Consider the following 13855-nt stretch of genomic DNA (forward strand, 5'->3'; position numbering starts at 1 on the left):
ATGCAGCCCCCCTTTTCAGGTAAAGACGTGAACGCCTGAATACGTAGACATGAGTAGCTGGTGTGACTTGAACAAAACAAGACCTATGTTTTTTCTGCCCATAAGTTACATGTAGGTTAATAGGACGTCATCAGATAAACAGGCAGGCAGATTTTGGTTAATTATATTTTCAACTATCACTTCCTTAGATGATTAAACCGATAGATAGTCAGCAATGTTGCGAGATAACAATTTATCTTCTTCCTTGAAGCTCAACAATTCCAACGTTATTAAGAGCTGAGCAGGTAGTTAGAGCTGCGAGTCTGTTACTTTTAATGATAACCTACTTAATAGCTAGCATATTCACACGATCCACTCAAATTTTCGGGTTCAATACTTTTACCTTGCTCTATAGCGTACTCTTTGTAACTTGAATCAAGTTGAATTTATCATATTCATTTGCACTAGGGCTAACTACGACGTGCTCAGCTTTAGAAATAAGAATCACTTTGTCTCTGTCTAGCAAAAATTTAAGTTTAAAGGTGGTCCATTTTGACGTAGAAGATATTCGCATAAAAAGGTAATACTGAAGCACCATTTTCAGCAGCATTAACCATCAACTGGCTAAGACTACCAGCTGCCCAAGATATGGAGCAGCTAATTTCTTGAAGCTAAAGTTTTTCATGCCTTAGAGGTACGCTCTTCAGCCAGTTCATCGTTGCTAGGCAACAGAAAATTTAGTAATAGTATAGCAGAACGTGTTAGCAGCATCAAATAGAGCCTGTATCCTAGTAGTCACTTTTTTATTTTTATAGAAAGCAAGATAATTTCACAGTAATCACTCGTGCTACTAAGCAGCTTGACAGCGCGGCGTCCTCATTAGTAAGTCTTGTGTGCATGAGGCAGCTATTGGGGAAACATAATCAGAGAAGCTATTTTCCTTGCTACTCTCACCTATAGCTCAACTCAGCAAGTACCATCACCTGTCAAAACACAGCAGCAGGCCATCTAGTCAGGCATACACGGTAGAAAATGAATTCACCTATTCACTCCTTTAACATGACAACTTTATTTTGGCTAGTAAGCTCACGTAAAGTTGAAATAATAAATGGTGCAACCGTACCTGCAACAAAATGCCCGCAGGCAGCTGATATGTAGGTTGGTAATGGAGCAAGTTAAAAACACAACCACTGTAAGACTCACTTCTGCAAGAGTCTCGGTATGGTATACTCGCCAAGACGAGAAGGACGAAAAAATCTATTGAACGTAAATTTTCGTCATTTATGCAGAAGTGTTAAAGTTTCTTACGTGTTAAAGTTAGTGGATAGTATCTCTCATCATTGTTTAAATAATGGTTATTTCCTTTAGCTTGTTCTGGATGTATACTCTTGCAGAAATATACGTGTATTAGTCTATATCATCCATTATTCAACACCATGCATTTGACTAGCTTGCTACAAGAATTAATCATCCAAACTTATACTGGTCGAAAAATCTTGCTTTAACTGACTCAGTCATATAAAAAAAAATTTGTAGAGGTTTTCCACATCTTTTTAGCTGGAAGAGACACAATCGATAACTAATGAGTTTTTTTTACATTTTGCCTTATGAAACGTAAAAAATTATCTTAAAAAAAGTAATACTAATAATACTAAAAAATGTTTAAAAAAATTTTGACAAACTATTTATGATGTAAAAATAGGGCAAAATTACTATAAACAACAGATATACAACCTTGAACAACCTGAAAAGTTAATGAAAGAACTTACTTGTCTTCAATATTAAATAAAATGTCACATTACTTTTTAACTGTTATTGTTTAATTTAAATATTTTCTTACACATTTTTATGAACTCAGATTCAACATAAGCATCAACTATATTGTCTAACTATCTAACATCTCACTTATTTCAGTGGTTCTAGCGAGGTAGAAGGCAAAGTATAGCAGTTTCGATTGGTAGACTTAATCGGATTTAATGGATCTGTTTTTCATAAAAAGTTCTAACCCTCTGTAGAACTATACATGCATTTCTTATGGATAGTATGTGTGTATCATGTTTTTTAGCATAAAAAATCTTTTATTAGATAAGAAATCATGTAAGCTTAAAGTCTGTGAAAATCAAAATTTTTGATAAAACATAAATAAGAATTTTGCTATGATAGGGATTCTGGCGTAAATTGCCTTATAACGTCAGACATAGCATCGGATTATACTTATTAACTAGATTTGTGGTACAATAAATTTTTTGTAGAAATTTTAAAAATATTAGCTCAACTGAAAAATTCTGATTATTGGTCTACAGTTTCTTGTAAAAGATATCACATAATAAGATTTATCTCGGTATTATTACGTATAAAGAGCTTTAAAAAAGTTAGTCGTAATAGACTAATGATTAATTTTGATAAAATTTTAACATATAAATCTATGTGAAATTTTTAAAAGGGACCAACTAATAAATTTACGCTTAGCTAGTGACAGTTTGTTTTTAGTTTATTTTTTCACGAATAATAAATACGACTTCTGTCAAAGATCACGTGTACTAAATTATTAAAAATTGCGAAATTCGATGTTTACTTAGTAAGATAGATAAAACTTACTTAAAGTTCAGGTTTTTAAATGAAAAATGAACTTCGACAATACCAGTTGTTTTAACTCTAGTTCGAAGAATATCTTGTTCTGTTGGTTGGTATTCTCTGGCTCCAAGTCTGTCAAGATCATCCAGAAAGCTAGAAGACATTAACATATTTTAGATTTAGTGATAAAGGCTCAACAAGTATTTTAATAACCTAACAAAGGTAGTTGTAAGAATTGTAATTTCATTTTATATATATATATATTTCTCTAATTGTAATAATTCTCAATTAAGTTAAAAAAAGTTGGGTATCAGAACATGACCTAGTTTTACCTTAATCCAATGAATAATCTGATATTCTACTGAAACTCATTGAAAAACATGGTATCAAAAAATTCGAAAGTGCATATTGCTGATCCATTTTACAGAAATACATAAATTAAAAAAATGAATACCAAACAAACGTGTCGTAAGCTGATTTTATTACGGAATAAAGCTCAACCAATAACGCACCCTGCTTTTGTGGCATTTTTTCACCTTCATAACCTCACATTCTTTCTAGAGAGAACCTTAGTATGTCATTAAAGTATAAAATTCATTGAAGTAAGATGGAGTTATGCTTTCGTATACAGCTCTAGCTGTGAATGTAACGTGTTCAAGACAATGTAGCAATTATCATGTTTTAATAATACTAACAGCGTAAGCAGTTTGGTGTTAAGTACTAGGTATGTATTAAAAGTTACGTACTGTAATTTTTTGCCATTTTTAATTATAAAAATTTTATTTTTAAAAAATTGTAAACAATAATCAAAAACTATGGTTGATAGTGATATTACATATAAATATTTGTCTTTCTTGAATTTACCTATTGAAGCTTATTTAATAATGTTAAGGCTACTTACATATCGCACTATACCAATTTAGTATGGTAACAAATTGACATGTCTACAAATTACCACAGGTATTATTATTTAAATTACGACAAAGCTATACTGATTGGAGCTAAATTTTAGTTGTCAAATGAAATAAAGAGATTTTTCGTTCCAAACAAAATTAAATTCAAGATTTAAATTTTACTACCAGTAGCATAAGGTGTAATTTATTCGCTGCGAAATCTCAAGTCAACACAAAGACGAAGCTTACTTATAAAAAAAATATTGTTCAGAAAAAGTTTGCAATTTTAATGCTGTACACATAGAAGTACGTTAAATAATAATAGACAGCCGATTAAGGTAAAAAATATTCACTTAAACTTAACTCTCTATTTACATCGAAAATTGTCTATTTGTATTAATACCGACGCTTAATGCATTGTATGTAAAGGTAATTAAATAAAGTAAAAAATAGTAAGTTGACAGTATTTTTTCATAAGATATATTTATAATTATTTAGCTTTATAAAACTTTCACTACTATTTTTTGATAAGGATGCACTCTTTTTATACATAGATATTGGCGACAAGGAGTTCTAATCAACTGAGAAATAACTGACGAACTTTTATCATAAAGAAGAGGCAGCAGAACACAATTCAATTTAAATAGCGTTTCACATAGACGTGAGATATTGTACAAGATAACATTAAAGAATATTGTGTTAAACATATATACTACTAAGATCAAAGTGGTTTTAATTATAAAATTTTTAGCAGTTGTAATTTTAATATGGATGAATGAAAGTGTATATGCTAGGTAACTACCGCCAACAGTGACATCAGTTGTCAAAATGCCTTAATAGGGGGGTGAGAAAAGCTTAACAGGTATGTAATAACCATGTACAAAGAGTTACTTTGTTTTTAAATTTTACGTGATCATATAATGCCGAAAGGGGTGTGAATGTTTGTGATGGTCGAATTTGGTATCCGAGTAGTAAAAACAAGTGTGTTTTTACAAAACAAGTAATCTACAAAGCTGAAATCTTATGAAATAAACTGCCTGTACGGAATCAATTTAAGCGCATGAGAGCAACAGAGAGGTCAGGTCTGCTCGTTACTCTCTCTTGCTCTCACGTGCTCAAATAGATCCTTACAGCTCATAAAATTCTGACTGTAGAAAAACTGTTTTTTTAAAATGCTCTCGTTTTGAATTTTTGGATGACTAACTTCACTGTCACAAACATTTTTACCACTTGTAACGTCCTATAATCACGTAACACTCGTTAACAAAATTGCTCTATTTACATCGTTACCACATACCTATTCAGCTTCTTTCACCTTTCTATTAAAAAATACATCCGTGAGATGGCACGGGCGTTTCACACCATAGGTAGTTACCTAGCGTATAAACAGCATTGTTAAATCGGTGTATTACGTCTTTTATTAATATACTTTAAAGCCAATTTTACTCACTAGACGATAACTTATATCAATTTTTTCGTTAGTTATATAAAAAGTTAAAGAAACGTCAACGAGTAAGCTCAATTTATTTAAAGTTGTAAAGACTCACGTTTTGGTTCCTTAATACAAAATAACTATTTATAAGAAGCTCAAAAACTTTTATGAATAGTTCTTATTAACTATCCGCAACTATACAGAGGTTGAACTCTAAACTGTGACTCCACTATTTGCAGTAAAAATAAAATTAGTTAAATGATTTTAATGGATATGCAAGCCAATATTCGAAATGTATTATATTGTATACGTGTATTATCTACTTCATGGATATTAAGAAGTTAGTAAAATCTTTCTTTAACACTATGGAGTATAATCTTTCCATGAGAATTGAAAATTAAGAGTACTGATCCTATTTAAAAATTGTTTAATCAATTTTACAATCGTACGTAAACTAGCTGCCCCCTATTTTAGCTTTACCTGAGATTCAGTGAGTGGAGAACAACTTGACTATTGACTCGTAATGTAAAAATTTTTTTATCTATTCTTGACACTCACTAGAATTAAAATTTTTTTTACTAAAAAAAGTTTTCTTTGGAATCCATGCAGTTTTAACCGAGTAAGTAAATTAAGAAATAGAAAAATGCTTAAAAGTACAGTCTGGCCCGCTGTTGTAGCCCCAGACTGGTCTCGAGGAAAACTACAACGTTCTGAAGTATTGGAGCTTGTTAAAGTGATATTTTACAATGTCTCGTCGTATTAAGCTTAAGAAGCTAGCGTCCAAAGCTCCCTGGTTTTAGTCGAAGAAACTCAGTCGTTTAAGTGGTCCACGGTGGAGATTGGTTCGCGTTGCTTGCCTGCTGAAGACTGTTCCGTTTGCTCAAGTTTATCTCTTCTTTATAGCTTCAATATTAGTTTTACTAAACGCAAATCTTAAAAAGGATCAGGGAAACAAGGTTAAATGCTTAAAATTGAGAGTGTGTAATGCAGGATCGTTAGTGGTTGGGATACCTAGCCTTGTATTAAAAAACTCTACTTGTGACGTCTGCCAGTGAATGACTGACATGGCCGGTTTTCTATCATCTATAAGTGGGCAATTCGTTGTCGAAATTTACTTTAAAATATTTTTGGAAATAGTTATAAAAAAATTTTTGTTAACAATGTAATTTAATGTTAGATGGCCCTTAAAAGTGATGCATTTATTCGGAGGCTGATGATATTTCTAGCAACTGTGACTACCCAAACTCCTTAGAGTTCTTCTGCTTAGCTTGCTTTAGCAGCACCAAGTTTGTCAGAAGAGTGATCACGATAATTGCTCGTAAGCATTATGCCAGGGACATTAAAATTCACACTGCCTTTGTTTTTATAGCTTTTGTTCATTTTCGCGATTTCATCAAATGGAAATCAGCATAGGTTGCCAGCCCATTTCTAACTATCAGAGTATCGTCAGTAGCTGGGGTACCTAGCTGCATGACTAAAAACTATGTTCTTCACGTATTGTCTTAAACGACTACAACAATTGTCATTCTGTTCAAGCATATTACAACCAGTCTCACTGGCTTTCATGTCAGGAAGCTTTAGTTTAAAAAACAAAATATGCGAAAACCATCTAGGAACTGTCATGAATCAGTATACAAAATTCGATCAAAATTGGTTGAGTAGTTTTTGCAATTACCAATTACAACAGTTCTTAAGACTTTTCTTTATATATTAGTAAGATGAATATTAATAATGTGAAGTTGAGAAATATTACACATCAATTTAAAAAAATCATACTTACGCGTAATTTAAACACTCATCCCCTTGCTTTCCACAAAACTCTCTCATCGAAATTTTTTTTTACTATTCCTCTTAAAAGGGCCTCTTCAGGGCTTCAAATGCTCTATCCATTGCAAGACAGATACTTTTACAACAACGAAGATAAGTACTACGTAAACATGGCTTGTGGCCTAGAAGTCAGATGGAAAAAAGTAGGTCAAATGACTTTTTTAGCCTCAATTCAACTTATCTGCAAAAATCAGTTTATTTATGCCCATTTAATAATGCTTAAGGTTTTCTAAAAAATTAACTCTTTGCTTGATTTTATTTATTTATAATAAAGTGGAAACACTCAATTGTCTCACTTCTCTGAAATATGTTATCTCCAATGCATAAATCAGTACGTACCAACAATAAAAAATTGGTAGAGAATGAAATTATTTTTAATATAAGATGCGTAACAATAGTTTATGAGCCTTTTTTACTCCTATAGAGGATTCAAAGTTCGAAAGGAGAATTTTGTAAGACATCTGATAACTTAAAACAAAATTATTTGCAAGCTTAAAATTTTTAGAAAATGTTGCTATGATTGATAACAAACAAGCGTACTGAATTTTAAGACGATCACATTCAACGTTTTTCAGTTTGTAGCAATCACACTTTTTGCGAGTCTAAGCTTGTATTTGGTGATATACGATAGCAAACATGCTTTAAATACACCAGCAGGGGCTCAAAAAATTGTGATTGCGTCAAGCAAGGCTCAATATATTAAGAATTCTGTTCAAACTACTATGGAGTTGACTGTTTAAACAGTAAGAGAGATTTATGCGACGAGATCAACAGCGATAAGATCTTAGATGATGCTGAACAAGCTAAAATTGTAAATGTGTTCATGATTCTTTCACTGGAAGATTCAGTTTGAGAATTTGAGTTTCGAAATACAATTCCATACAAAAATAATAAATACATTAAAATATATGCTTCTGTAACATCCCATGTTATACTTTAATCATTATAACTTCAAAACACCCAGCTCGATTCTGAAATTATAAAAACTAAAAAATCAACTCATATCAATTCATGCAAAAATGTGAACAACCAATAATTTTAACATCCATTACTGCGTATGATTCATAACGAATATCGTACACAATTTGACATCAACTTGTACCACAATGAAAATCTGAGCGATTATGACTTTTATCTCTGTGTAATTATTGCACCACGATTATGCTCGTGGCAATCGAAAGTAATTCGATTTAACTCAGATTGGTTTTCCAGATCTCAAATCTGACATATCCTCCTTACATACAAGAGTGTAAGAACTCCTAGCACATCAAGTGCTCTAAGCATACCGTAAAGGTTAGATAGTTATTTTAGTTGCGCCTTTTAAGTAAATATAAGTCCTAATTAGGTAATAAAACTACTTGAAAAAGTCCCAAGTAAATCAGGCCACTATAGACTCGCGTTCAAAGAAATCAAAAAGGTACAAGAAGAAAAGGACTGTCAACGTTGGCTTTGACGTTAAAAGCAACAACCCAACTATCATCAATGTCACGAGTACTCTCGTGTAGGATTAGAAATATCGTTGTGGTAAACTTGTGAAATCTTGTGACTGCGTGCGTGTAAGCAGCGGTTAACCAATGATTATAGAAGTTAGTTGAGTTACAAAAAGCTACATGCGAGCTTGAAAATTTATAATTTATACTTTTCAACTATCAAAAAAATTAAATTCATTCAACTATTAGATAAGACATTATTTGGTGGTTGATGAATATTTTTTCTTAAATTCACATATTTAAAAACTAAAAATTTCAATAGATACAATACAATTTCAGCTTTAATTAATGGATTTAATATAAAAAAAAAATTAACAAACTAACGTATGACAAAGACTTTTACAAGGACGTAATATAAAAAAACGAATGAAAATACGCAACTACTGCATAACATAAACTCATACCGTAGATCAGCGTCAGTTTGAGGTATAATACACCAATAATAATCCATGCATATTTTTTGGTGAAATCTAACACTACAACGCCGAGTCAATGACGGAAAAGAAAAGTAAACTGTAACTGGGAGAAAATGAAGTTTTTAGACTGATGGCTGGTTCCTGAAAAATAAAAATTTAATTTTTTTGTATGTAGAACGTATCTATGAGTTGTGCCTTTTATTCAGAAGTTTGGACGTAACACTACTATACGCTTTATTTTTTGTTTAGTAATTTTATGTGCATAAATACATTTTTCAGTCTAATGTGTGTTTGTATGATATACATTTCAACCATATGACGTTTTAAAATAGTCTTGTAATATTTTTTATAATGAATTAAATTTTTTAGTGTTCAAAAGCAGCCTACGAATTGATAACAACTTAAATGTCGTATTTAAAAATAATTTTTTTTTTAGTAATTGTAATAATTCGTATTATCTTATTAAGCAATTCCTAACTACGTCAAAAGAATTCTTTTGAGGCAAATGAAAAGAACAGATGCTCATGATTTTTAAATCTGATTGATTCTGAAGGCACTCGTTCAGTTGTTGTGGAACCTTTAAACGACTGCAATACTCTACCGTTTCCCCCATTTTGACACTGTTATCAGTCTTAGAACACTGAGATGGACTGCTACCAAGTAGGTACAAACGAATATCTTTGTCTTGCAATTAATTTTCCTATAACCATGAAACTAAGTAAGAAAAAGGGTTTGGACACTGTAAAACCACCATCAATTTTCTTATATTACAAATTGATTGAAAAAAATTTTTGTTCGTAAAAAAATTTGCAAAATGTTTAATTTAATCTCATTTTCATCCCATTCTCAAAAAAAGCTTTAATATAGTTTATACTTTTTTGTTCTAACATCTAGTTTACTAATCCATTATTGTCTGAGTTTCTTGTACTCTGTCAATAAAAAAATGGTATTTCAGCAGCGTTTTTTGTAAATATGTTCTAAACAAACTTTTATATTGGCGTTCAACTAACGTTTTTGTACAACTGATATATTTTTAAGAACTTAAAAACAATAGGTTTTCGTAAAAGTTCAAAATAATTTGTGTAGTTTTTACTATGTAATGTCTTCATTAAGTCACAGAAACATGTTAAGTTAACACTGTAGTGACTTCAAGACTTCAGCTGGTTAATTATAAAACTTTTTTGTGTCATATGACTGTAACATGGTTTTTTATCATGATTTACAATTGATTTTAATGAGTTCTTAGCACCCCATTTTTCCTTTCCAACTTTTTGATTAATCGGCTTTGAATTCGATTGGCAGAAAAAACAATGTATCTTGCTGATTTAGTATTCAATTTTGATTATACTTATTTGAATTATCAATAGTATGACAAAATAATAATACTTAACATTAGCACGCCATGATTACTTTATTTATAAATTTGTTATACACAGTTTAAAACTGAAATTTATTTGACTTTTTTTTAAGGAAAAATTTTTCAATATGTTTGTGATGCTAAATGCTATTATTTTTTACTGGTTAAAAAAATTCTAACATCTATCATACGTACTTTTTAAGGAAGTATTTGAGTGTAGGAACAGTAAGAGGATGAATATGCTTAATAAACGATAAATTATGCGATTGTATTATAACGACAGCCTTAACACAGTAAAAGATTCCTCACAAATACGTAAACAACCTTTTTTTCATCCTGCTCTACAACGCATTAGTAATCATACATTGTACTCAGTTCACTTTTATTCAGTTTCTGTTTTCGTAAAGTAGATCTTATTCAGGTTCTTTGTTGGTGTTACTATGATTTTTTGTCTCTTGATCCTTACCATATGTGCAATCCATCAAATTTGTTAAAGTACTATCAACATTGGTGTTCTTTCAACGTGTTATTACTGAATCTAATATTGCAGTTGTTGATACACGTAAAGAATGCATTCTTTTACTTTATAATACTTCCATGAAACCGTCTGTAAATATCGTCTGTCAATGTTCAAAGAACAACTGATCACACAAAAAAGATACTATTTTTAGTGTGCACTTACAAATATAAGACAACTTTCATCAACCAAAAAATTAGATAAAAAATCAGCATAGTACGACATGTTCTTCCGCCAATCAGATTTGAAGTCACTCGATTAAAGAAATTAACAAACAAAGAATAGAGTCAGTTGCGAGAAATCATTTTAAAAATAACAAATGAAATTTAAAAAAAAAGGTTTTTAATGTTATATTCGACAAAACAGTGTAAACAATTAACAAGATTAAGTTTATACGACATAATATTCCCTTAACGCTTACTAATAATATCATTCTGTAAGTGTATGAGTGATCCACATTATTATTTCCTTTCTTCATTTTTATACTTTTATTATACGTTTGTTAATAACTAATGTATTAAATGTCGGTACAACTTTGTCTACGAGTCAATACTGTCAAATTCACAAATTCGCGCGTTAGCATTAGCCACAGAGAAAAGTAACCAATAGCATGCTTCCTACGGCCTTGCTCAGCCACCAATCACTGTGCTCTAAGCGACCAAATCCACTTTGCACAGTTTGTGTGCTGCCGTTGTGTATCAGTCCCTGTTACTCACCCGTTAACGCCTCACCTTTCGCGATCTTTATCACCAAGGTACCTTTTCGAAGAGGGACCTCCCCAATTTTATTCGTTTATTCTCATTTAGCACGCCATTATAAGTCGCTGTAAATTCGAATTGCCACGAAAAAGCGCTGTGCAAATGAAGGGTTTCACTTTTTCTTTCTGACGCAGAACTTGAACACTGAAATTAAGTTCTAATTCGATTTCTGAAATAAAGTTTTAATTAGATTATGATAAAATAGTTAAATATAGTTTTTTAACTGGACTTGTTTAGAGTACGATTTTAACCGTTTTGTTTGAGTGTCATTCGAGGATCTCTTAGGATTCAGCTCATGAGCTCAATTTGTTCTGTTTACTGGAGTAAAAATATTTATTTAAATAATATGGATAATGTTGAAATATGTTAAATGTTTGATTTTTTTATTGAAACAATTTAAAATACACTAAGAAAAGTGGTGTTAGAAAAAGTGTTACAACTATAATAAAAATTACTATATTTCATAGGAAAGCTGAGATATACTCGCTATATTATAAAAATTACTACGCCACATAGTAAAACCCGATTATAGTCAAATTTGCTACTCAACATAGTAATTTTTACTTTTCTCAGAAAGAATTTTTATACTAGTAAGTAAGAGAAGAAAAAAATGTATTTGTACATACATATGACCCAGAGAACATATATATTGAACAGAAGATTATTAAAATGACTTAAGATTTCTTTTCCTTATAGTATATAGATACTAATGAATTTAAAACATATTTTCATTTCAAAAACGATCTGGAGTGACTGAGATTTGAACCTACATCCTTGAGTTTCCGAGTCAAGCTTCGCAACCACTAGACCACGGGACATGATGTCTACGTGAGTATGAATAAAGTACATGTGGGACCGTGTACTGTTTATCATACACACAATAAAGTTGAAAATCAAAGGGTGTCCTATGTACCAAGATGTTAACAACGGATTATTAGTCAATTTAAAATTAATTGTCAACACGTATAAATTTGTAACCCTGATAAATAAAATAATGTATTTCTCTTAATATTAACATTTGTATAACCTCAAATTTGAAACTCAGTGGTATATATGCCTATAGACATCGAACGAAATTACTTTTGAACATAGTAATTTTTACTACACTGAATAGCAATGCAGTTGAATAAGAATTTTTACTATGACACATATCAAGTTCTACTTTAGAATATGGTACATTTAAAAATGATGACAATAAAATTTACTATGTTTTGTAGCAAAAATTATACATTACAATTTTTCTTATGTAAGAGACAGTTATTTTTAACATGCCGTGTTATAATTTTTGTAGGAATACTGCATAATAAAAATAATTAAAAATGTAATGAGAATTATTTTAAACGTAATAATTTTGCGTTATAACCATAAGTATAGCTCAGCTTTCCTAAACATATAGTAATTTTTAGTACAGTTATACTACTGTTCTTAACACTTCTTTTCTCAGTGTAGTTATTCTTTTAAATACAATCCATTCAGATCACTTTAAAAAAGTTTTTGTGTTGATTATATTACTGACAAATAACTTAAATCCATCACTCATTGCTGTTACTGCTGCTTCAGAGTTCCCTAATATTTTGTGCAGTAATTTTCAGTGGTTCCTTAAACTACACGAAGGAGTTCGTGGCTAGTAAAATGTTGCGGTTCCTGCTTATTCTGCTATCACTAGAATCACTTTCAGTGGGCCTCCTTTATTGTACCTCGCTTCTTAGCGTAGTCTGATACTATTGATGATCTTGAACTGCACCCCAGTTTGCTTAGACAACATGTTATGCCTTACGTGTATTAGGTACTCGCGAGTCACTGGATTCAAGAGTAGACTAAAACTTTAGAGGACAGGCGACAGACGTAAAAAAAGCAATTTTTCCTTTCAATGGTGAGTTTTTATAGCGTCAGAGCGAGTAAAAGAGGTCTTTGATTGAATTAGATCAACCAATGAGCCATGTTCTTACAGACTGTGTTGACAGCAAAATAGTAGGCTTGCACGAGGATTTTACGTGTTCTCATTTTATGTATTAGAAAATAACAATACAATAGTATCAACCACGTTTTTCTGACAAGTGCGGTTGAGTTTTTTGGATCAGTAATGATGAAAGCTTGCATCAGCAATAAAAGAACGCCAAATACAAGTTCAAGTGTAACAGTAAGCTTACAAATTTCATAATTAATCCTTTTGGGGATGTCACAATTAATTTTGAGTAAAATGAAATAATGTGTTTATTACAATTTTTAAATGGAAATAATTAATCAATGCGCAAGTAAACTATTTATTTATACACACAATACTATTTATGCATTCATACATGTTATGTACAGTTTCAATACATAAATGCATTCTTACAATGAGGCTGGCCATATTATATGTCAGCGTATAATGGAACATTCACCTTAAAGCTAATGCACACACATGCACATATAAGTGACGTATGAGCTCCTTTTGTCATATGAGCTTACTGTATACACAATACGTTTTGTATGAGTTTTACGGATGAACTACGTTTTCGTGTGATTCGTCTGTATCAACTCGGGATGTAACAATAGTATCTTTTATTGTTGTTTGTTAAGTGTCGTGTCGAGAGTGTATTATTTTTGTAGTGATCTTGTTTTTCTATCTT

The 13855-nt window shown here is 31.2% G+C and overlaps 1 protein-coding gene across 3 annotated transcripts in view; it reads right to left on the reverse strand.

The window, feature by feature from the left end:
- The window catches only part of Galphao (G protein alpha o subunit), a 526726-nt gene that overhangs the window by 249462 nt on the left and 263409 nt on the right, over positions 1–13855 (reverse strand). For all 3 annotated transcript variants that reach the window (XM_089594134.1, XM_089594132.1, XM_089594135.1), the window contains one exon: positions 2578–2706. In XM_089594134.1, the coding sequence (XP_089450260.1) occupies positions 2578–2706 (129 nt within the window). The remainder of the gene's footprint in view (positions 1–2577; positions 2707–13855) is intronic.

Source organism: Copidosoma floridanum, unplaced genomic scaffold (genome assembly GCF_036245765.1).
Source record: "Copidosoma floridanum isolate Cflo_tuat_1 unplaced genomic scaffold, Cflo_Japanese_pri ptg000021l, whole genome shotgun sequence".
NCBI lineage: Eukaryota > Metazoa > Arthropoda > Insecta > Hymenoptera > Encyrtidae > Copidosoma > Copidosoma floridanum.